Below are 25,284 nucleotides of genomic sequence, written 5' to 3'. Positions count from 1 at the left end.
CTTAAACAAGCAATTATTGAACGTTTTCTATTGGGCTAGATATAGGAAATATAAAACAATCCTAAAAACACACAATGCTGGATTTGGAAGAGATCTTAGTCACCTAGTCCAACCTTTGATTTTGCCAGTAAGGACACTGAGTCCTAACATCACAGATTTGACCAGTAATCTTCCTGGGTTAGAATCTGAGCCTCCTGATTGCCCATCCAGAGCCCTTTCTACAATTGTTATATAATAGAATTTAAAACAAAATAGAAGGAAATTTCTATGCCTAATTGTTTACAATTTTAAAAACATGTATTATTTATATCTTACACTTTGCAACCCATTTTACAGACAAGATGGAAATGCAAACATGTTACAGTATGGCGTATTCCTCCAAAAAATATTAAGCTTTAAATCACTGTTTAATTTTGGCTTTTCTATTCCTAAAAGAGAATTTTAAGGGTTTGTGGGTGGCTCAGTCAGTTAAGCGTCCGACTCTTGGTTTTGGCTCAGGTCTTGATCTCAGGGTCATGGGCTTGAACCCAGCATTGGGCTCCATGCTCAGCAGGGAAATCTGCTTGAGATTCTCTCTCTCGCTCTCCCTCTGCCCCTCTCCACGCTTGCATGCGTGCTCTCTCTGAAATAAACAATTAAAAAAAAAGAGAGAGAAAATTTGAATTTCCTTTAACTTAAACATCATTTAAAAATGCCAAGGTTCTTATGTTGACCACGTTAGCATATTTCAGTCTTTGTAGAGAGGTCTGATGTCAAAGACTGGATCAACAGCTGTGAGGGGCTTTACTTTTCTCTTCAGGCCCCTCTTTTACTCTATATGGCGTCATTACAGAATTACCTTGGCTCCGTCTCTTATTGCCTTGAAAGATGAATTCTCTGTTCCCTGTGGCTTTCTGTGCTGTAGGCTTCTTGTCCTACAGTTAAAACTTGAGATGAAAAATAAAATGGAAAAAAAATGAGAAAAAACAACTCGAGATGAAAAGTTAAGGAAATGAAGTCATGCCTCTCTTCTCAGGTATTTAAATGCCTCATAATAGTTCTTAACTGTCTTTTATCCAACGAAGAGTCTTGTTCTGTCCCTGCTGTCCTTCCAAGAGCTGAACTTCCTTATTAACCATGTGCATCTGCTTCATTGCTCTCTGCTTTCAGTTGTGCTTTTTTAAACTTGTTTTTTTCCAGATTTGTCTTTAGAACGTTAAAGTTTATTACCAAAAAAAAAAAAAGAGAGAATCATTAAAAAATACAACTTAGGGTGGTTACCTCCCATGAAGACACCAATTTCTGTGGCTAATGTCAAGATTGATGTTGTGTCTCTTACAAAATGACAACAGTCTCACTACAAAGGAGAAATGCCACCAGCAGAAGGCAGGAGCTTACGGCTCATCTTGAGCTGTTTGTAATCCTACTCGAATACCAGTACTTTCGCGGGGACCACACACCTGGAATATGGCAAGTTTAGAAAGCTTTTAAAATCTCAGTCAGAACTCACCCTTCCCAGAACTTTGCCTTTCTTGGTTTTCTTTTTATCCCTTTGGCATTTACCAAAGTGCTCAGACATTTAGAAAAAAAAAAAAAGTCACTGAATAAATATTGAGTAATATGACCTAAGTTTTGTGTTTTTAGACATGTGGCAACCAAATTAGTCAACCCAAGGCACACAGGCTGGGAAATCATTGAATTTTCATAGCCTGGCTTTAGCCCTTGGGCTTCTTCCTTTTTCCTGTCTTTCTCTTTCTTTCTTTCTTTCTTTCTTTCTTTCTTTCTTTCTTTCTTTCTTTCTTTCTTTCTTTCTCTTTCTTTCTTTCTTTCTTTCTTTCTTTCTTTCTTTCTTTCTCTCTCTCTCTCTCTCTCTCTCTCTTCTTTCTTTCTTTCTTTCTTTCTTTCTTTTCAAACTCATTTCTAGTGAGATTACTTGTTAAAGGTGCCAATAGCTTACCTGTCTTTGAGTGTAGAATTTGCCTGCTTTCTGAAAGTTTCCTCAAAATCTGAATTGAGAAAGGACAATTGCCTTGTTAGAAAGCCAGGAGTTGACTAGCAGCAAAAAATGTCCCAAATGGGGCTTTTCAGACAAACGTCTGTGCGTGACTTCTGTGGAACAATGTTGGATCCACCACCACGTCTCAGATCTTGACTTTTAAAGCTTTTGTTCATTTGTCAAACTCCTTAGATCTCAATCCTGAGCTCCATCAAACCAGCGAAACCGTATCACATATGTGAGTGGTTTTCTCACTTTCTCTGCAGTTATGCTGTGATAGAAATCTTGCTGATTAAATACCAACAAACAGTGAACAGAAGGAAAAAAAGAAACAACAGCAGTGGTTTTGAGCAGTCAGTCTGTCTCTGAGGAGAAACGGTAACAGCAGTAGAGGCTGTGAAAACTGCCACTTGCCAAATGCCTACTGTGTGCCAGACTGTATGCCTGCTGTGTGTTCATTACATTGTCAAATGACCGTAGGAGGTAGGTCGTCTTACTTCCGTTTTACAACAGTTACCTGAGGCTCAGAGAAGGAAGGTGCCTTACCTGAGGCCACACAGCCAGTAAGTAGCAGGGCCTGTGGGAGAGCACAGGTCGTCCCGGTTCCCAAGCCAGTTCACCTTCCGCTCCCCCCTCCGCTGTGCCCACTTCCCAATAGCAGTTTAGATGGGTCTGATGGGAACATTCTCATTTTCCAGGTTTTGTTTTTTGTATTTTTGGTTTTTTGCTATCTAGAAATGATTTGAAAGTAGATAAATAAGTGATTCATCCATAGAGAAATTGGGAGTGGGTTACGTATCTGAAGTCAGAATTTTATTTTATTTTATTTTATCCAAGAGAAGGTATTTGTTCAGCAATTGATCTATAATAAATACTAGTAATACTAGTAATAATAATAATACTAGTAATACTAGTAATAATAATACTAGTAATACTAGTAATAATAATAATTCCAATATATGAATAATAATAATAATTCCAATATATGAATATCTTATATCTGATCCCCAATTTGTATTTATTGAACATGAATGCAAACATACACTTTGCACTCTGAGGTTATAGTGGAAAATAGACTCAGAGTCACATGGAAGATGCCAACACGGGGGAAATAGTGCACGTAGAGAGCAAGGGTTCCAGCATGGGACTGCATGGGGAGGCTCACTCTATATTGGTCTCCTCAGGCTGCCGATCAAGAATCCTTTCAGAAAAATGTCTTAAGAGAGTTAAAGGAGATAAGGCTCCCCGGAAAACTATCTCCCCTGGAGAGGTGCAAGGAAATATGTGAGATGAAGGGTCAAAAGCAGTACAGGTCCCATGAGGATCCCTCGAACTCTTTGGGGTTCTGGCTTTCAAAGGAGAGTCAGCTATCCTGAGAGAGCTAAACATTGAGCTCTCTCCACCTCAAGCCACTGGAGCTTTATGCAGAGCTACTGACTCAGCTGTGGGGTCAAAACTATTGCAAATAATATTTTACACTTTTAAGAGCACTTGATTCTCCAAAGGATGTATGTCCCCATAATTACAGTTGAGGTGTTTTCATGCTATTTTCTAAGGCTTAGGACTGATACTTGACTGAAAATAAAAATGTTATCTGCAAAGTTGACAGTAAAGAAAAAAACATGCACGTCAAGGACCATCATGCGAAGTTTAAGGTCCGTTGGCAGAGACCTGGTCAGAAAGACCGTTGCTGGGATGCAGGGGTGAAGGATCCCGGGTATGCTGTTGAGAAGGTGTGGGTGTGCTGCTAAACTTGGCTTTGGTCATTGTGATGCAGTAGGCTCTGTCTACACTGCAACAGTCACCCCAGTTCAATGACCCATGTGCCATTTATCGGGGCACATATTAAAAGGATGCTGTCCTAATTGCAATTGGAGCTTAGTGTAACCAAAGGAACTCAAATGAATGCCACAGCTGTATCTTGCTGCTTTTCATAGGTCTTGCAATAAAAGCTAAACAGTTTTTAGTGGCTTTTGCAATTACACTTCCCTTCAATTTTCCAAAGGTTGCAGGGCCCGAAACACACAAATCCCATTAAAGTAAGTAGTTGTTGTGCAATGTAAGTTCCTTTGAAAACATTCTTCAATGCCCATAAAATGATCAGCGGGCTGCTCTTTAGATCCGCTCGCCTGCCATGTTTTCAACCAAAAGGAAGAAGGCAAGCTTTGATGTGGTTGGTCTCGGCTACTGAAGCTGGCGTTTTATCTTCTTGCATCAGATTTCGTTCCAAATTGATGTGATTCAGGCATACGAAACACATTTTTCTTTAGATTATATTTCTAAAATATGTTTTTGCTGTACCTTTAAATTACATTTGGCTGACCTATTTGGAATCCCCAAGGCTTCTCCCACCAGAAGCAGAGCAGAAGAGGGCTGGGGTCTCTGGGAGTTAACTGAAGCCTGCCTGGCGACTGTGAGGCCGTAGTGAGCTGGGGTCGCTGTGTGCTACCTGGTCCTGTTTTTTGAGGATGGCCCTCCTCACATTGTCATCTCCACCCACCCTTCAGTGCAGCTCTGCAGCCAGATGTGGCGTCCACGGTGATTCCAGCCCAGAGCCAAGGACAGAGCTATTGTTCCCTTTAACTGGTATTTGAATGCACAAGGGGCGTCCCACCTAGGACCTGAGCTTTCTTTCCTGAAGCAATGCTCCTATGTGTTCTCCTCCCGATCCATTACAAATACCATTCTCTTTAGCATCTCTTTCTCTCCTGTGTTTCTGCTTCTTTAAACCCTTCCTGTATCTTGGAGCTGCTTTTCTACTAAGGAATAAAAAGGAAGGACTAACTTCTGCATTTACAAAGGACTCAGAACCACACAGCTTCTCCCATCTCTACATCCGATGACTAACCTATTTAAAAAAGAAATGGTGAAAGTTCTTCTCTCCACAGGTAAAGTAATCCAGAAACAAAAGATACTGTTAACTTAATTATTTGCTATGGTCTGTTAAAAAGAATAATTGGAATTCAGAAATTATTCAGCCCTTTAAAACTTCAGATGAATCACCGAAGTTCTAATTTTCTGGGACTGCTTCTATGCCACAATACTACCATGACTGTTCCAAGATTTTATTGCCATGTATTTTATCAAGAGACCCTAAATCATTTCTACAGGAATATAGGAGTGCATCGAGGTGACAAAACACTGATGCAGATAGAACTGAACCATAATTTTTTTAAAGTATTTGATTACATACTAAAATATATGTAGGGATTAAGAGAATGGAGACATCAGTATGGATGGAAGTCATCCGCAAAGTCTTAGACACATTGGGATGTGTCATAGAAAACAGAGATTTTGAACTGTGTCCTAAAATGAAAGAAAGTGAAGGGCTCAATATGGATGTGGAGAGAAGATGGAAGATGGGTTTTGCTACTGTGCAAAAATCATCCTGCATATATTTAATTGATGAAGCAGAGACTTAGGGAGGCCATTGAGAAACTTCAAGAACATCGGGATCAAAGTAGCTCTTCTAGATGAGAATGTTTACATTTTTAATAACCCTTCTGGTAGGAATGACAAGATGGGATACACATGGACCCTCTATCTTAGACCCTCTTTATGTAATTCATATGGAAAACACTGCATTTCCCAGAAGATTTCCCCAGGGTCATGGTTTTTTATTTGTATCTCCAACGCTTCATACGCATGACTGTTGTCATTTGCGCTTGAGACTGGAGTGGAATTAGGAGCTCTGGCTTCCCGCTCTGGCTCAGGCACAGCTGGTATTGTGATCTGGGGGAAGTCACTTCGTTCTTCAAGGCTTCGTTTGCCTCATCTATAAAACAAGAGGGTGGAATTAGACGATTTCTTTGGCTTCATTTGGTGCCAGTGTTTTATGACTCATGATTCCAAGTGAAAATACACCTGCCCACAAGGCCATTTTGCTGGTTTGTATCAGAAATTGTGACCATAACTGTACACTTGCAATTTATCCGCAATCATACATAAAATCAATCATCCGCAACATACAGAAAAATACAGTCATTCACACGAATCCATAAACACCTTGGATTAGAAATAGTACGATTTTGATAAAAAATGCATCCGTGTCCTCTGTAGTTATTTTGCAGCTTGGTGACTCCTACCCACTTCAGAATTCCAGAACATGAGATGCTTCCCGATGTCCAGTTGGACATCAGTATCGTTGGGCAGCATGTGTCAAAACCAACCTTCTCCATAACCGGTTTTCCAAAAAAGGTGACCCCCCTGCAATGATTAAAACACACTGCCTTCTCTCGCCTCTCTTCAACCAGTGGCCAGAATCTGCTAAAAAGTGCTTATCACAGGCCCTTCAGATGGCCCACATTTGTAAACCTCCGCGACGTTTACGTCTCTTCTCATGCTGCCCTGGAGACTGTGTTAGGTCCCGTGTTCTGTGTTCTTGGAGGAAAACAGGGAGCGCGCTGTTTGTGGTTAGTGAGCAAAGACAGCTGAGCCCAAGGGCTGCCGCTCAAGCTCTCTCTGTTGCCCACTCATTGTCTCGTTCCATTATACTTGCACTTGGGAGGACATTTGCCAGATCCAGGCTCCTTGGACCCCTCTTATTTGTGTGTCTTTTCTCACCTTCAACATGATCTGGACTGGTGTTTTCATTTGTTAAAAACAACAAGAACATTCACTGGGAAACTTTTGCTGGCCTCGTTTCAGGTCATCATAGCTATTTATTCTGTGTCATAAACTATAATTCTCCATTTCCCTTACTCCCACGGCAGGGGAGCTGGCGGTTTATGGTGGACAGTCGGTGGAATTTGAGTGAATGGTGGAAGATTTCAAAGAACTACCAAGAGATCATGTAGCAGGTTGTAGGACTAAGAACAAAACACAAAATACTCTTGTTTTTGATCACAGTTTGGCAGTACAAAAAGAAAAGGCTCATAAAACAGCATAAAGGATTTAGAATTTGTGGCTATACCTGAGAAAGACTTTTCCTTGAGGGAAGAAAACAAATCACAGGGTTGGCTTAGTAAGGGATTTCCTTTATGTGAATAAACATAATAGCCTAGGGTCTGTCTAATTGGTCTCAGTCCTGGGCAGGTATGGAAGCTACAGATTTTTTCCAGAGCTCTGTTTAATAGGAGCATGAAATGAGGATTGTGGTGCTGTCAAAAAGGCCTGGATGACCTGGAGAGACCTGAAGTACAAGACAGATAAAACTGTAGACAAAAAGATTGGGGAAAGAGGATGAAAACAACAGGAAACCCTCCAAATATTTAAATAGGAAGGAGAACACAGATGTGAGGCCACTGCTGAGCGCTGTTTGACCCCAGGTGTTTGGATTCCAGCGTGGATATAAGTGTAAATGAATTTTGCTGATAAGTGACTAGTGGTATAATCAGGATGTTGGCTGGAATATTCCAGGCTTTGATCGATCCCAGAAATCACAATAGTTAAATTGGCTCCATTCTCAGGATGGCACAGACCTGACATTCTTATTGGAAGTATCACAGCAGCTTTTTCAATCCAAGGCTCCTGCTGGCGATACCACAAATGGAAAAAAACCCAGGGAGGTGGTCACCTGTGAACATGACCCTAAAACTGAAAGAATAAGTATGAGCACCTTCTTAGCAGGAGGAATGGGATTGGGATTATATAGGCTATTTCAACAAAAACAGTTTTTTAAAGAGAAGAAAATTTCACATTCAACGAACACTTTCTACAGCTCGGTGCTTTAACTATCCAGAGGGAATGTGCAGTTTCTTTTCTAGGCTTCTGCTCTGGGAAGGCAGCATTCATGCAGAAGGGATCTCTGATCAAAATCACTTGGAGGCCTCAGCTGTCAGGCACTGGGAGATCCGGGCCAGGAGCTCCTGGATATAAGCTCCACTTTGAATCCACACCCAAATTTAGAACATGCCTCAATTTGTGATTAGCTCAGGTAGGTAGCGTTAGGACATCATGAGTCATGCTCGTTGCTTTTTTTTTTTTTTTTTTTTAAGTAGGCTCCAGGCCCCGCATGGAGCCCAATGCAGGGTTTAAACTCAGGACCCCAAGATTAAAGCCTGAGCTGAAATCAAGAGTCAGACACTTAACCGATGGAGCCACCCAGGCACCCCTGGTTGCTTTCTTGAGTGTGTTGTGTGTTTATAGTCAGAGAGGATCAGGAGACCTCACATGTTGCAAAAGACGGCCGAGAGCTCCTCTCTTTGCACGTGGAACAAGTGGCCAAGCCCCGATTTCCCTCTGTCCTCCTGTTTTTCTTTGGGCTGAGGGCAGGGCCATTGGAAGTGTAAGTCCAGGTCATCAGGCCGAGCATGTGTCTCGGGCCTCTGCACCTCTGCTCTATAAAGCTCTGGGTGCTGCGTGGCCTCTGCAGTGGCCGGGACCTCACGGGGATGGCCTGATGGTGGTAGTGGCCCCGCTGGTGTTCCGGGTCCGCGTCACACGTCCGTCATTCCTGCCTGCGCAGGACTGGAGCTCTCTACCCTCTTACTTCCATGGGCAGGCTGGATGAGCAGCTTGCCACGGTGTCTTTGAGGAAACTGAGAGGAAAACAAGGAGGGGGATCTTGACAGGTGAAAACGTGGGCTCACAATTCCCCAAAGGTTCTGGGTGAAACTGTTTCAGAGATCTCTCAGTACTGCTCCCTGTCCTTGTGTTCTCATCGGTCGAGTCCCAGGCCAAAGCTGGCTTGGGTGGCTGGTGTGGGAGCACCATCCCTGATCTAGGCTGAGGCCTCAGAAGCTGGCCCTAGCAAGAGCATGGAGCCTTGAGCAAACGCAGTTAGGAATGATTCGGTGTTTCCGGGAGAACACGCTGGTAAAACAGGAATCCCTCTCATCGGTTTGACTAACTCTGCACTTGTGTTTATGTGGGTATGTTGAGGAGAAGGGACCAGGGAAGAGTTGGTTTCCTTGGTAATGAAACTGTACAAAGGAACATAATAGAAGACAAATAAGGTCCAAGGCAATGTACTCTTCTTCCCCCATCTCTCCAGAAGTCCAGAGAACATGGGTAGGCGTCAGATTTTCCTTTAGCCATCTTTAACAAAACAGGCTTCAAGGAGCATGCAAGAAATGTCTCCCTGTCAGCTCAGGTCTGGTCCCAGCAGCCACACATCAGAACTGCCGGGGGTCCTCGGCCCGTGACCTCATGGGCACCGACGCCCGCACCTGCATCACGAAAGTGACATTTGGCTCTAGCACTTTAGTAAGAATGTGAGCCAAGGAAACAGTCCCTTACTGTAGATATTCGGCCGGAGAGGGTAAACGGGAACCCGACAGGACCTTATCTCCTTAGTATCGATTTCTTCTGCTTCAGATGATCAGCTGAATTCCGAGGAAAAGAAGAAGAGAAAGCAGCGGAGGAACAGGACGACGTTCAACAGCAGCCAGCTGCAGGCTCTGGAGCGCGTCTTTGAGCGGACACACTACCCAGACGCCTTCGTGCGAGAGGACCTGGCCCGCCGGGTGAACCTCACCGAGGCCCGAGTGCAGGTAACCAAAGTACTGGCTCAGGGGCACCTGTCGCGGACTGCTCCACAGCGCCGCCCCTTGGTGTCAGACAGGTGCCGCTACTAAGAAACAGCACCAAGGGGCAGCATGAGGACAGAATCGGATCCTAACTGTTTCTTTGGGCAGCATAGTATTTTTATTTTTATTTTTTTTTAAAGATTTTATTTATTGGTTGATTGATTGATTGATGTATGTGAGAGAGAGAGTGAACACAAACGGGGAGCGGCAGGCAGAGGGGGAAGCAGGCGGCGGAGTGGCAGGCAGAGGGGAAAGCGGGCTCTCTGCGGAGCAAGGAGCCTGATGAGGGACTCCATCCCAGGACCCTGGGATCATGACCTGAGCCCAAGGCAGATGCTTCACTGACTGAGCCACCCAGGTGCCCCAGCACAGTATTTTTACAAATCAACTTTAAGCCCTTAGGTGGGCAGAATACACCCCACTGTGGGGCTCACTCCTCATTGCTGCTTGCCCTTGCAGATTTCTGATACAGATACTGATGTCTGAGCGTTTGACTCTGCAGCCCCCACCCCGGCTTTTGTTTGAGCTTTAGGGTGGCCACAGAGATGAATTCTCTGCTCCCCACCTCAGATTTCCTTCCCCGTTTTGGGGAGCATCCAAACCTGCTAGAGACTTATTATAAAGACACATGATTGCGGACCCTGGTGGGAGTGGAAATGAGCACATCAAAGACCTTGCATTTAGGAACTGGGTTAAGAGCATGTGCAAGTGGATGATTTTGTGTTTCTGTGAAGTGATGGAGGGCAAGGGCAGGGCATGCAGGACAGTGTAGTGAGAGAACAGCACTTCTTTCTAGCATTAATGCCATGACACGTCAACTGCAATCCAGACGTCTCGAAATAATACAACCTGGGACTAGCAGCAATGATGATAATCACTTAAGAACTAGCACTTCTTGAACCCTTCTATGCCAGTGCTGTTCTAAGTCCTTTATACGAACGAATCTGTTTCATCGTCATGCCAGTTCGGTGAGCAGGGTGGTATTCTTCACCTTGCAGATGTGGAAACTGAGGCACAGAGAGTTTCCAGTATTTCACCCAGTGTCACACAGCCGGCAAGCAGCTCCACTGGGATTTGAACGCAGATATGCAAAGGTCTTGCTTTTAAGCCCTAGAGAGTCTCCTGGCTCAGTGCTTCCTCACGGGTGCCTTGCTCTCTCTGCTGAGAGTAAAGACCTCATTGTCTTCCGTAGAGCTGGTGGTGGGCTGCCATTTTGATAAGGGTGGGGGCGGATTAGGCCAAACTGTCTTGTCTTCTTGAGCAAATTATTGTTTGTATATTTGTGCTCAGTCTGGGCTTGAGGGATCTCTTTCTGCAAGCGACAGATCTCTTGCCCGACAGGGACTTGAGCTAGACCCGAAGGGCATTGAGGTGGGAACTGTCTGTGCCACAAGGTGCGGTACACTATGAGGGACACTTGTTGAGTTGATGGGGAGGGTCCTGGGGGTCCCTTCAGCCTGATGAGAAAGCTTGCCAGAGTTCTCCCCATAGGGAAGCAGTGAACCCCCCCGCCCCGCCCAAAGGGCTCTCCCCAGGAGAAAAACGAGGTCAACAACAAAAGGCAAGATTGCCTAGACTCCTACCCCACGTGGGTTAGGAGAAAGCGTGAGGCTCTCGGCACTGCTTGGCAACCCCTCACGCCTCAGGTGACAGTGGCCGCGGATCTGCAGGGACATGGCTCAGTTGTGCTGTCTCGATTCCACCATCAAAGCACAACCCTGAGGTTTGCCTTCCCACATCCTCTTCCCCCATGCTGCTAACCACAGCTTTCCAAACATGCTCTGTATTTCCACTCTTAAATCCTTTCCTCTCCCTTCAAAACCCCCATATCTTCTATGCCCCAGGCTTGGCCTGCTGCAGTGTAATGACTAACTTTAGACCAATAACCCACAGCACCGTGAAGCACCACTTTTGGTGATCTGAATTGTAAATAAGGACACCTGGATGGGGCAATGCTGGACATTTTTTTTTTTTTAATGTGAAAGAGCAGTTTGTGAGCTAGTCTTACCCCCCTACAACAATAAACAAATGCTTTCTTGTACATTGAAACTACTTTCTCCTCCTCCTTTCTCACCCTACTGTGTTCTGGTCCCTCTTGGAGCTGTGGACATTTTGTATGTGAGCGGACAGAACTCTCCCTCTCCACGTTATTCCTCCTCCCTGAAGTTCACCCTTCCCGAGTCTGCACCGCTCCCTTCTGACCCTGGCCTTCTTTATGGCATTTATCACAACATGACACCTATTATTACTGAGTTGTATGTGAGCCAACTTCCCCAACTAGTCTGTGAGTCCTCTTGGATGGAGGCCACATCTTATCAGTTTGCAAAATTCATTTTTCCCCCTCTTTCTTTTTCTTTTTCTTCCCCCACCCCAACATCTGTCAAGCACCTATTACACTCTTGGAACTGTTTCGGTTTGCTGGGGATGAGTAAGACACTGGCCCTCTCCTTAAGGGTGTTGTCGACTGGAGGCAGAGAAGATAGATGTACATGCCATACTGTTATGACATAGTGAGATGATTCCTACACTCAAGGAATATACGAGAATTCGTGATAGACCAGAGGAAGGAATGATCAAATCTGCCCTGTGAAAGGAGGTGAAAATACACATATATTAAGCACCCATTCTGTGCCAACTCTCATGACAGCCCTGTGAGTATTATTGTCTCTGTGTGATTCAGAGACAAAGGATCAGAGGCATTAAATAACTATTCAATGATAAATTTTTAAAGTAGTGGAGCCAGTATTTTGATCCAACTTCATTAGACTTTAAAGTCATGGTCTTTCCACAACAACGCTTTACAAAGAAAGTGATATTAAAGTTAAATCCTGAAAAGAAGTCTTTGGATGCCTGGATGAAGAGGGGGAGACTGTCACAGGCAGAGGGAGCCTTTGGTGTGAATATACAGAAGTGGGAAATAACAATGCATCTGGTAGTCTCGAGCCCAGGGTAGGCGCTGGAACGGTGGAGGGCCAGTGCGTGAGGTCCAAGTGATGCAGGATGTGGCCAGGTTGGTGGACCAGGAGCTAATTCCCGAACAGCCTTTGTTCTATGGTAAGAAGTTTTGATTTTATACTGTGAGCAATGGAGAGCCAGTGGATGATAGAAAGCAGGGCACCGTTATGATTCCATTTGCATTTAAAATGACCAAGGTAATAGGAATGCCAAGGACAAGTGAGAAGCAGAAAGGCCGGACGTGTGCGAGGCCAGAAAGCGAGGGCAGGGCCGATTCTCCTTTCCTGATTTCTGCCTGGCCCTTCCACTGGCACAACCCCACGGGGCACCGGCCACGTGGTATTTTATACCGACCTTGCTCCCAGGAGCTGTGCAACTGTCCCACTCCACACCACACAAAGTCTTTCTCCCATGCCTTGTCCTGTGTTTCTGTCATTGTACCTAAAACCCTTGTTTTGCAGTTTTTCAAATTTACTTGCCTCTCTTCTTTTAACAGACTGTGAGCTGCTTCTGAGCAGAGAATAAGTCTCATCTCTTTAATCCCAGTAATTAGCACAGAGTCTGGAACACAGCAGGGACCCCATAAAGATTTCCTGAATGAGTAAACGGTTGAATACAATTCCGTGGGGCTCTGGAGACTTGTGTGGTCATGAGCCACATGTCCCCGAGCCCAGAAACCCAGCCATTTATTATCCGAGTGAATTTCAACAAATCACTTACTCTCATCGAACCTGTTTCCTCAACTCTGAGACAGAAAAACGAAAACCTAATATACGGAATGGGCACGACAAGTAGAAGTAATGCAGCGTGCTTGCAGAAGTTTCTAGCCCTAGCAGCTCTTGACAAATGTGTTACGAGCTGTAGCGGATGCTGTCCCTGGCTGCCTCTCGCTGTAACTTCCTCCCTCTTCCCCTGGTGCTCCTCGCACCTTCCAAATAAACCACTTGCTCCGTAAATTCTTGCCTCAGGCACCATTGGTGACATGGAGAATTTTCTTTAAATGTCCAATAAGTATTTTGAAAGCAGATGATAGTTGCATATTTTGGGAAATTCTGAAAACAACTTTTAAAAATGTCATTGGCAGAAGTCTCATGAGGTTTTTTTCTTTTCCTTGATTACAAAACAACAGGGATTATAACCCACATTTTGCTGCCTCGTCATCTGGTCGTGGGTCTCAACTCCCTCCGGGTCCCGTGGTGATAGCCCTCTCTGGTGATAGGTTAGGTCTGTAACCTGGCCCACCAGGGAAGGACTGTGGCATCTTTGTGGTGTTCTGGGAAGAAATCGGTACCTGTGCTGTTTCTTCCTCGGGGAGGCGTTATATGGAACCTCGGCCAGGACATTATTCGTGTAACCTCTTCTTTGTTTCCCTCTCCCTCCTTGCACCCCGCTCTCCTCCCAACACTCTTCCAGGTGTGGTTTCAGAACCGAAGAGCCAAATTCCGCAGGAATGAGAGAGCCATGCTGGCCAATAAAAACGCTTCCCTCCTCAAATCCTACTCAGGGGACGTGACTGCTGTGGAGCAGCCCATCGTACCTCGTCCTGCTCCACGACCCACCGATTATCTCTCCTGGGGGACGGCCTCTCCGTACAGGTGAATGACTGGCCCACCCCCCCTTGCTCCACCTCCACATGTTGATTCTCAGCGGTCGGTCACGTTCAGAGCTGCTGGTGCGGCTGGCTGACATTTCTTACTGAGTTAACCTCTTCAGAGACATTCAACTTGCTGACACCCCCAGATTTTCACGGGAGATTTCTAGTTGCCCCAGGAGCAGGGTTTGGGGCAGAAGAGAGAGGGGCAGGCCATCAGCAATCTTCTCTTGGACTCAGGAACTCTTGAAAAGGTTTCAAAGATGGGGAAGAATCTAAAAGAAAAGATCATTAAGCTATGCCCAGAGTCCCTCTTGCAACCATTCAGGAACAAAACTTGACTCCATTTCCAAATTTAAGATAGATGTGTTTCATTAAAGTCAAGTAGAAATTTAACTCGTAAGGCTCCAACTGTAGGCTCAAAGGCAAACTTTATGGTAAAACTGATTTTGAATTAAAAGAAGAGAAGGAAGGAATGGAAAAGGAAGGGAGGAAGGAAGGAGAGAGACAGAGAGAGGCAGAGACAGAGAGGGAAGGAAGGGAAATCCACTCCCATTCTGATCACGCTCATGGCCACAGTCCCTTGTTAGCAGGTGGGGATGTCTTATGATCCAATATACCTTCCTGTCCTACTGCGAATTCTTATCTCCATATCTGAAGTTCTTTGGGGGTCAGTTGGTCTGTGTGGGGCTTTTAAAATATAAAAACAATGTATAATTTACACTAAACTTTTATATTAAAAAGGTGAAAATTTTTCAAGAAGCAAATAACAGAGTACTATTTCAATTTCTTGGAAAGGCTTTTAACCTCCATTTATTATGCTGTTCAGATAATACAGGTTAATGCCTAAGGAAAGCTGAGACCCAAGTGCCTAAAGCATCGTCATTGTTCCAAAGTGCCTTTCATTGAGCATAAACCTGACTACTCTTAGAAACCGGGTCAAGGCTGTATGCTCTCTCTGGCCAATTGCAGTGGAGGAAGTATTCGCAAATTCATTTATGATGCTTTTATTTCCTTTTTATTGTTAAGGTTAATTAGTGCTTTAAGGAGAGGTCTTAAACTAATGATAGGAGATTATTTCCCAGCTAAAGCTGAACTCCTGATGTGAAATGCCAAGTTTGTGAAATGCAAATACTTTTTAAAAGTTGATGGTTTTAATCAAAGCATAAGGCCTCATCTACATGGTCTTTCTGTTCCAAATCAGTTCCTTGAAAGAAGTGCCATAAACGTATTTGGAATTTTTTTTTTAAATCCCCATTGTGAAATGAGCCTGAAATACATTGGTCTTAGAACTTAGAGACCCCATACATGGGAAATTGGAAATTTCTTCAGCTCTCAGATGTAGTAAGCCTTACTGATTTCAAAAGATTCCTCCTTTCTGTATGTCTGATTTAAAATTTAGACTCTTTTCCCGTAGGAAAAATACATTTTGAAGACCATTGGAAATCACATATTCTTTAATATTTTAAATAAGTAGAAGACTGCTTTGTTTCTCTGATAAGTATTGGTAGCTCACAGATTCATTAAATGGCTTGGGAAATGGATATGGTTCAAAGCTTGATGTTTCAAGGTCTCTGGTTTGAATTTGGTCACGACCAGAAAGTATTGCTCCTTTTCCTGCCTGGGTCCCAGTTAGGAATGTTTCACACCAGCTCTAACCCACCCCGATGGCTGCCATGTAGTCCTTACCAGTGAGAGTCTGAGGGCAGTGCACTGCGTGGGGAGGGCTGAAATCCTTCCTGAATTAATATTGGATCAGATTGCCTACACCTCAGCCAAGGGTCAGACCCCAGGGCCTGCATCATACATATTTTGTTTATGGGCATCTAACTGAAATTAACATGCAATTGATCTGTGCCTTTTTGGGAAATGTTCTATTTTATTTTGAAAGATTATGTAGAAATGCTAGATACATTTTTAAAAAACATTCATAATTCCACCATCTTGACATACCTAGTTTGTTTATTTTTGCAATTAGAGTTCAGTATTTTATATAGTGTAGTCTCAGTGTACATATTCTGTATTCTGCTGTTTTCATTTAAAAATCATATAAGCGAGTGCTTTTTACTCATTTCGTGGTATACTTTTATATAATTTTTTCTCTTAGATACAGAGTTTGTAAAAAAAATAGTTAAAAATCGCATAGAATCTGATTGTTCATATTCTGTATGAAGAATAAATTAATCTCCAGGTAGAAGTAGAAGAATGCTGGTTTAAAACAGTAATTTAATCAATATCAATGTTTTTGACCCAATGTTGACTGAAGTGTTTATATTTTGGTTAATTTCGAAAAGTGGCAAAGCTATTCTGTTACTAGGAGATTTTTCTGCTATGTTTAGAACCAAAATTATGGTTTCACATTTTGAAGCTTGGTAGGAAACATGTCTTGTTTAGGAAACATGAAAGAGAAACAAGTGACGCAAAGCAAAGGAAATGACAGACCTTTTGTGTTATAAAAAATTAACTGGCTATTTCTGTTGGTACATTTATGTCAAGTTAGTTATCTCACATGTGACATTCATTAAAAGGCATTTCTTTTGGTTAATCCTTGGAACGCTCCTGTGTGCTAGCTCTGTCCTTGCTCTGGTTCCAAAGAAGAAACTGAACACTTGCCCAAGTTTAAGCCTTCAGCAAGCAGAATAAGACCCAGTGCTCGTGATCCCTGTGTCTGTCCAGCATATTAGGCCACATCACCGTATTTTCAATCAAATTAAACCTTATATTATATCGAAAGTAGTAAAAAGGGTAGGACCGGGAAACTGTGTAAACACACCCCTTTGATTCAGTGTCTATCTCAGATCAGTGAAGCGTGCCTGCCGCCAAAAGCCACCTTCTGGGCTGTGTGAGCATCCCCTTGGGATGACTGATGTGGCTTGGTCATGCAGCCCAGGGACGGTGAGCAGACAGTTTTGCCAGAGAGGACGGCTTGCTGACTTCCACAGCTCTCCCCTGGAAGAGGAGAGGAGGAAACCAAGACTCAAAGCAATTGTTTGCATATGGTCAGAATTATGGGATGGGATAGAGCCAACACATTTTTTTCTGGGTGTCTTTTATATCCAGAGTGGCGGCTGTATAATTTATCATCCAAGCTGGGACACTTTTGAGAGTGAAAGGGGAGTGCTATTAATAATGACACCAGAACAACATGCGTAACGAGGACATACAGTTCACCCTATTTATAGCATGACATGGCCCCGTCCGTTCCCTTGAGCATGTTACAGGTGATGACGTCAGGCAGGCAACTGAGTCATCAGGAGGAGCAAAGCATTCTGTCACACAGACACTACCGTCCTGGCAGGTGTCTTCGTTATCTACCCATCGCCAGTTGAGGGAAGCTTGTTTTTGGCACATACGCCCACTGCTTAGTTTTCCGTAGGCAAAGGAGAGTGCACACGGCACCAGAGGTATAAAAGATTATTTAAAAGACTAACGAATCTTGTGGGGCTTTGCCTCTTGGGGAGCAGCGATCAACCAAATCTCAGACTTTTAACTGTTATTCTAGATGAAGTAGTCAAGAAGCCTCTCCCCAGAGACATCCTTTCCTATGGGAGCTAGAGAATGGCCTGGATCTGCAGTGTTGATCTGCAGTGCCAATTCCAAAGGGAGGACTGGGCTTCAAAGAGAACTAGTGACAGGCGAGAGAGTGGCCAGCTGTCCCTGTCCACAGCTCCCTCCCCCTTCCTTCTCCTCCTCCCCCATTTGATCGTGGTCACGGTGCTGCCTGACATCCGCTGAACGCATTTGGCTCATTTCTCCCTTTCACGCTTTCAAAAATAGATCCTCGTCCCTCCCAAGATGTTGTTTACACGAGGGGCTTCATAACGGATTCTAACGGAAGACACTGAAAAGGTAACTTGTCAGAGGGGGAAGAGGGTGGCTGCTGGGGGCAGGGTTTAAGCGGGAATGAAGTATGTTCAAGAAAGCGGGTCTTGCAGGTTGAGCAATGCCACGAGCGCAGTCCTCAAGTGGGGAGCACTATGGGAAACCAGAGCCGCAGGCGTGTGTGTCCATAAAGTTACGGGTAGCCCGTCTGATAGCCTAGAGCAGGGTTCCTCCAAGATTACTGAGCATGTGACTCACCCAGGATCAGGCTGCAATGCAGACTCATTCTGTAAGTCTGCAGCAGGACTGGGGTCTGCGTCTCTAACTTGTGTCCCTGTGATGCTGAGGCTACTGACACTCAGTATGAGGTGACCGTAGGATACGGGGTGGGGGTCGGAAGAACTGTGTTCTTGTCTTGGCTCCTGCTGCTCCCCAGACCGGTTGGATTATGAAGCTCTTACGTAGTCTTGCATCTAAGGTCGAGCTAGCAACGTTTCCCTACTGCACATCTCACAGGGGCGTTTGATTCCAGGTAGTCGATGTGCATTGCAAAAAAGAGATACAAAAGTCCTTAGACAAGAGAAAGATGCAAGGCTCCATGTATAAAAACCTTTCTAGAAAGAAAAGTCGAATATGGCAGAAGGATCCCTGAAACTGCAGTGCAAACTGAAGGCTTAACGTGGGAAACGTGGTCCAAGTTGGGTCTACTTTGAGAGCTAAATATGCATTTAAAAAATCAACTTCTGAATTTCAGAAACAGAAGTTAGAAAAGCTTATTTAAATCACAAAAGATCACTTCCAAAAGGATTTATGGGGTCTCTCTTTAAAAGTAAATTTCCGTAGGAAAGCTGGTGTGGAGTTGTCTTAGATGAAGCAGGTATACCTCTGTTCTCGCACTGACAAAAGCACAAGCCAGAAAGATGGTCTCCAACCTCCATACATCACAGACAGAGTCACAAAAGCCTCATGCTCTACAGCCTTTGGAAAAATCCCAAGCTGGTGAAACCTTAGGATCTCAGGATGACACACAGACTTCTCGGGCTGACAGATTTGTCTTTGGGGGGAAATTTTCAACAGCTTGTCATCATTTGTCCAACAGGGCCAAAGAGAAAACAAAGTTAGAGTTGAAAACTGAGGCAGGCATTATTTTTCCCCCAGAGCTCCTCAATTGTTTGGTGATTTGTGGGGCATACACCACGGGGGATTCAAAAGCAGAGGGGCAGGTGCCCGTAAGTTTCCTGGCTTTAGAATCATTCCGTATATAGAATTTTCCATGCTTCCTTGGTGTTTGGCAGTCATCTGAACATGTTCCTCCTCCTGACAACCTTTCGGGGTAGGTTGAAATGATCAAAAATGATTTGTCCCCCGTGCAAATGGAACTCGAACCCTGCCGTGGTTAGCATTCTGCTGTCTGTGGCTGAGCTCCATCTGTTAGGAATCTCCAAATAAGGAGATGGAAAAATTTCAAGCTTACTTAAATGTGTCGGCTCTGTACAAGTCCCGGCGCAGAGCTGCTGAGTCAACAGATGGGACACAAGCATTTCTTTTTCATCTCCGATTCCTCAATGCACTTTATTTGGCAATGTAGTTTCTCGGTCACAGACACAAAGAACTGACATTCTTAAAAACTCGAGAGAGATGACGCTTTTGCCAAATCCTATAAACCCAGTCCCTGTACTCAGCTCGTGTCTGCATCCTGTTAGAGGAGCAGGTGGTCCCTAGAAGGTAGGACCAGTGGGCGGGATCTCTTAGTGTTGATAAGCAGGCCCTTGGTGTTATCATGTGCTTAATCGATTCAAATCACTTCGTTTCTCTCGTACTTTCTGATCCTGGGAAGCTTGATCCTGTGTAGGAATGAGTGGTCATTTTACATTTTTGAATGGCCCTATAAAATTGGTTGAAAACAGCTAATTAACCCTCCTTGGTTTCGTCTTGTGAGAAAACGTTTCACGGTTCACTCTCTTCTCCTAACATTGACCTTCCTAAGTTTTGGCGGCATTGAAAACAGGTGGTCACGAACAATCTTTCACACTGGCAGCCAGTCAGGGCTCTCTTGCATCTGTTGTCACTCTGGGAAGTGGGTCCTCTCCAACTTACTTTTCATGCTGTTTTTAAAGCATGACTAAGCCGCTCTGGAGTACCCACTCATTAGTTCTGTCTTCTCTGACCTGTCACAAGTCTTGCTTGTCACTGGTATGTCAATGGACTGCCCACTGCATGCCTCCATGGCTCTTTTAGTGCAAGTGGAGAAACTAGACCCATGTCAAACTACCGGAGGGAACACAGACTTGTAATTCTTTAGTACGTACACAAAATATCAGTGTGGTCTCTACTTGCAGGGTTATATATTCTAAACACTGGTTAAGAGGCTATGGAGTAAGACTGGCTCTGTTCTTTTATCCTATTTCTTAGAGTTACACAATGTGCTGGGGTAAGTTGGATTCATTTTCGAAGGTTTATAACTTTCCTAAACGTTTATCAAGGGCAAATGTTATCATTTATTAAGCTCCTAGGGAATTGCAAAGCTCATTCATTAATATCAGTTGCTTTTTTAATCTTCATGTCCCACTAACTTGAGGGCTGCCTACAAGGCATTGTCACAGTGTCGCTAATGCAGTGGTGTCCTTGTAACGGCACCACGGTACCATTGGACAAGGGTACTTTCTCGACTCTAGAAACTCAGGCTTCCATTGAAGGGAAAATGTCCTAGTGAAAATCCTATTTCCTGTGCAATGTATAACTCTAATTTGCATTGATTTGGTTTTGAGTTGGAAAATGGATTATTTTCTGGCCTGCATTAGAGAGAGAATCTCAGTATTTCCAAGAGTTGTGTTACCATATAAAGTCTTCAGACTAGATATCAGATGAAGTTAGTAAATTATGAAGCAACCATAGCAAAAGTGGCTGTAAAATAGGTAATGCTGAAGTCACAGCTATAGTAGACATTTCTAGAAAACAGTAATAACGTCTTCAGTAAACAAAAATAATCCCCCAAGTTTCCGGTCCCTTTTGTCTACTATAGAAAATGGACTACAAATCTCTATTAAATAGGATTTTGCTTGCCTAGTGCTTCAAAGGCTGGAAAACAGACCCCTTAGAAAATTAGGTCAACTACTTGAAAGAGCAATACTCCATGACAATCCACAATTTACCGTCAGAGAATTTTTTTCTTTATGCTTTCTCATAAAGTTTTAGCCTTCTGTTTCCAGAAGCCATTCAATTTTATTCTCACTGTTTAACAAATAACACAGATAACTCACCACTTCAGCTCCTCTTTTGTGTACTTTAAATGGTACTATGTACCATCTTCAGGATTTAATTCTCTTACAGAAACCTGGTCGAGAAAGGCTGATTTGGTTCATTTCATGATCCATAACTTAGGACTATTTCCCAAACCCGATTGTCTCTTTTCTCAACTGCTTACATCTTTGATTTCATTGAAACCTTAGGCTTCATTATATCCTAGCAATTTCTTGAGTGTAGGATTTACGGGTTTGCATATATTTCTGGTAGTGTCTTGAATGGAAGCAAGTAATTCATATAGAAATTAAATGAGGATATGTACATGGGTTTGGTAAATAAATGAAAATTGTTGGTATATTACTAAAAACAAAACAAAACAAACAAACAAAACTTGTCTCATTTTAACAAGTTGTTTCTGATCATTTATCTCACTCCTAATTGAAACCTATATCAACCGGGGACTCTTTTTCTGCCCTTTTGGTAGACAGAGGTAAAAGTGATAGTCTGTTGTATAATTCTAACCTGTACTTATATTTGCTCATTTTTTACTATTAAAAGGTATTTTTGCTGGATCAAGAATATGTAGTCATCAGCTCCTGCTTCTGTCCCGTCCCTTCGATTTTGCTCATTCTATTAAGAGAGCAAAATTAATAGGAAGGACTACTTCTTAATGATAAAAGCATATTGGTAAAACATTTTTTAAAGATTTTATTTATTTATTTGAGAGAAAGAGTGATTGAGAAAGAGGGAGAGCTCAAATGGGGGGGAGGAACAGAGGGAGACAGAGAAGCAGACTCCCCGCTGAGCAGGGACCCAGACATGGGGCTCAATCCCAGGACCCTGAGATCATGACCTGAGCCAAAGGCAGAGGCTTAACTGACTGAGCCACCCAAGTGCTCCTGGTAAAACATTTTGAAAAAAATCATTCACAGCAGGATGACAGAGATCATTGACATTGAGCAGGAATCCGTTTAATCATACTAGATATTTCTCAGTTATCTATTCGTTAAATACTTTCTTGAGTGTCAGATACGTGCCAGACACGATGTTTGCTCTACCTGGGGATATAGTGGCGAACGAGGTCAGATGTGGTGTCTCATCTATGGGCTTAGAGTTGAGGAATTGAAATAAGTGCTAAAAGGGAAATTACAGGATGCTCTAGGAGAACTAGCTTTGTGTAGACAGTTAAGAACATCTGCCCAGAAATGCGTAAGACTGAAGCAGGTAAAAACGAAGTGGAAGAATGTAGGATTCTTTTGGAACCCTACTGAGTCTTCCTCCTTCTGCCTTAAGACACACACACACACACACACACCCCAGTGCTATAAGTATTTCAAATTAAGGATGTGTGTTTCTGGAGAGACCTAGTGATCTGGGACTAATTATATTTCATTAACCTAATTTTCCTGGGTTAATTGCTAGTAAGTGACCTGAAATAGGCTATTGTGAGTCTTGACTATAAGTCTCGACTATATGGCCTCCAAAATAAGGATTCATGACACAGTGTCTCTATTTGTAGAGTAGCTTTAGTTTTCTCTCATTCTGGTCTGTCACTGGATCCCCAGAACCACAAATTCCTGTGTGGCTGGTAAAATTGCACTGGAATGCAGGCGACAGCGGAGCGCATGTCATTCCGTTTATACGTCTGTCTCATTTCAGGCTTCAGTTGAAAGGGATTTTGCTAATCTTAGAAACAACTAGAAACATTTTCATTTAATTAAAATGAGTTCCCTTTTAACTGTTTAGTAGACAGTAATGAATAATTTGCCTCCAAGTCTAAGAGACCCTTACTTTTTCCTTTAAAAGAAATTCATGGATTCGATTAACAGAAAACCACCAAATGCACATTTCTGTCCAGCTGCATTTCTAGGTCTTAATTACCATCTCTGACAATGAAAAACAACTTCAGGATTTTCTCAGGAATAAGGACAAAAAAACCCAGTTATCTCTGAGGACAGCAATCCTGAAACTGGCTGGAGTCCTTGCTTGTTTATCTAGGGGATTTAAACATTTCCCAAATAACTGACCCAAGAGGCATCCTGAGCTCCTCAAGTCCGTTTGAGAAGAAGCTACAATAAAATCAAGGCCAGTTGGGATAGGAAGCTCTGGATTTAGCAATACTTAGTGCTACCAGCCATTGAATCAGGAACGGGTTGCTCAACGGGTCTCAAGTACACTCTTTAGCATGGTCTCCATTGATGACCCAAAATATGTCAGACTTCAAGTCAGCTGCTTAGAGTGCAGAGGGCAAAATGCCCTTTCCTTTTCAAATGCCTGCTTTTCTTGCTCGCTGCTCCCACAGGCTGGTGATGGAGGCAGGAAGAGAGATTGAATACTGTTTCAGTTGGTCGGCCGATGAAACATCATGCTACTCAACATAAGCAGCTTTCTCCTCTCACCCCAGAAATAAATCATTACTCACCGTGGCCAACACGGCGAATACCTCTCCCCGCCCTCTTCCACTCTCCTCTGCTTTCCCTTGCCCTTCCGAACACTGCCATCCTTTCCCAAGTGCCTTAGACCCATGGAAATCTGGGGCTGAAAGGGACCTCAGAGGTCATCCATCCAGCCCACCCGGCCCCACCTGCCCCGTGCTGAGACTTGCATCCATCTGGGGCACAGATTTGCAGCTTCGTGAAACTAATGCCTGTTATTCTCCCCGCTCTCTCCTTTGTCCCTACAGCGCCATGGCTACTTACTCTGCCACATGTGCCAACAATAGCCCTGCACAGGGCATCAACATGGCCAACAGCATTGCCAACCTGAGACTGAAGGCCAAGGAATATAGTTTACAGAGGAACCAGGTGCCAACAGTCAACTGAGGAAAAAAAATAATTAAACAGGCCTAAGAAGAAATCAAAAACCATAAGACACCTATCCTGCTCTGTCATTCTTCATCCGCTGGAAAAAATAAATAAATAAAAACAAACATACAAAAAAACCTGAACTAAAATATTGGGACCATGGCAGAGAAAAGCAGGAGAGGAGCAAAATGAAAATTAGTTAACCAATGTTTCTCCTCCCTCTGGGATACCACCACCACTGGTTTCTGCGTGTGTTAATTTTGTTTTTCCTTCTACTCATGCGCTTTGCTTTAATATACTCCAAGCTTCTTCAGTTAGGTTCAGCCCACCCACCCCCATGATCTATGGGTTAAAACAAAACAAAACAAAACAAAACAAAACAAAAACCTACAGCAGCCAAAGAAACCGTATCTATATTCAGAATCATTGTCTAGCGTCTCCTCAGTGACCTGTTTGAACCTCAGTGCCTTGCCCTATCCTTCGTCCCAGTTCTCTGTATAGAAGCTCTAGGAACTTCTGAAAAGCCAAAGTCTTTCTGAAGAATCTGTGCCAGACACGATTTCCTGTCTCATTGTCTCCAGGTCTGTTGGTCATGGTAAGGCTTTTCCATCAGCTACTGTTAAAAAAGCAAGTATAGACATCTGGTCACTGGCTTGTCTGATCCAATGTGATTGGTTGTGTCTGGCTGATTCAGAGCTCTAAGCTGTAGATCTAAGCTCTTCATATAAGCTATAGATTTAAGCTCTAAGCTGTAGATGATAATATCACCATCACCACCACCCCTCACCCCCATCCAGGCAATCAGCTCTCTTAAATTAAAGATATTTGTTGTTTCTCAATAATTTGCTGTCACAGGCTTGACACTCGAGAGAGGGAGAGAAATTTCTTTAGGAAAACAAAGACTGAGTTGTGACAGGCATGGCCTACATCTCTTTAGTGCCTTAAGGATAGTCAGATGCACACTTATATATATACTGTATATATTTATATATTTTATATATATATATAAAATATTCTTGCAAGCTTGAGTTTGCAGTTTCTCAAACACTGCCAAAAGCAAATTTCACACCCTCACCACTGTCCTTAATCTCTACAGTGATGAGGGGTTTTTAGGGACCTTGTTTCCTTTCTTTCTTGACACAAAATTCTCATTAAGGCCACAGAGCAATTAATAGGGCATCTGTTTGAGAACAGGTCTCATTTTCACATTAAGGCTTTAAATAAATTAGACCCTATTTGAGGCTATAAAAATGTTCTTGGGTTTGGAGCCTGAGCTCTGGTGGAATGGTAATGTATCCTGATACACCTTGGGAATTACACTTAGAGGAGGGAAAGCCATGTCATCATCTGCCCCTTCTCCGCTCAACAGGAATCTGAAAGACACGTGTTTAAATGGAATCCTTAGAGTCTTGTCTAAATTCCAAA

General features: G+C 43.4%; 1 protein-coding gene across 2 annotated transcripts in view; it reads left to right on the top strand.

Moving 5' to 3' along the window:
- The window catches only part of PRRX1 (paired related homeobox 1), a 71,109-nt gene extending 46,865 nt beyond the window's left edge, over positions 1 to 24,244 (top strand). Inside the window, exons 2-5 of one of the 2 annotated variants that reach the window (XM_087858988.1) lie at positions 9,233 to 9,408; positions 13,813 to 13,994; positions 17,768 to 17,839; positions 23,739 to 24,244. In XM_087858988.1, the coding sequence (XP_087715114.1) occupies positions 9,233 to 9,408; positions 13,813 to 13,994; positions 17,768 to 17,822 (413 nt within the window). In that variant the 3' untranslated portion in view covers positions 17,823 to 17,839; positions 23,739 to 24,244. The remainder of the gene's footprint in view (positions 1 to 9,232; positions 9,409 to 13,812; positions 13,995 to 17,767; positions 17,840 to 23,738) is intronic. The other variant, XM_087858987.1, reaches the window with a different exon arrangement.
- The last annotated feature ends 1,040 nt before the right edge of the window (positions 24,245 to 25,284 follow it).

The sequence above is a fragment of the Ursus americanus genome, chromosome 2, assembly GCF_024610735.1.
Source record: "Ursus americanus isolate L20-20 chromosome 2, mUrsAme1.1.p, whole genome shotgun sequence".
Taxonomy (NCBI): domain Eukaryota; kingdom Metazoa; phylum Chordata; class Mammalia; order Carnivora; family Ursidae; genus Ursus; species Ursus americanus.
Note: the sequence above shows the minus strand (reverse complement) of the source record. Positions and strands in the feature narration are given on the sequence as shown.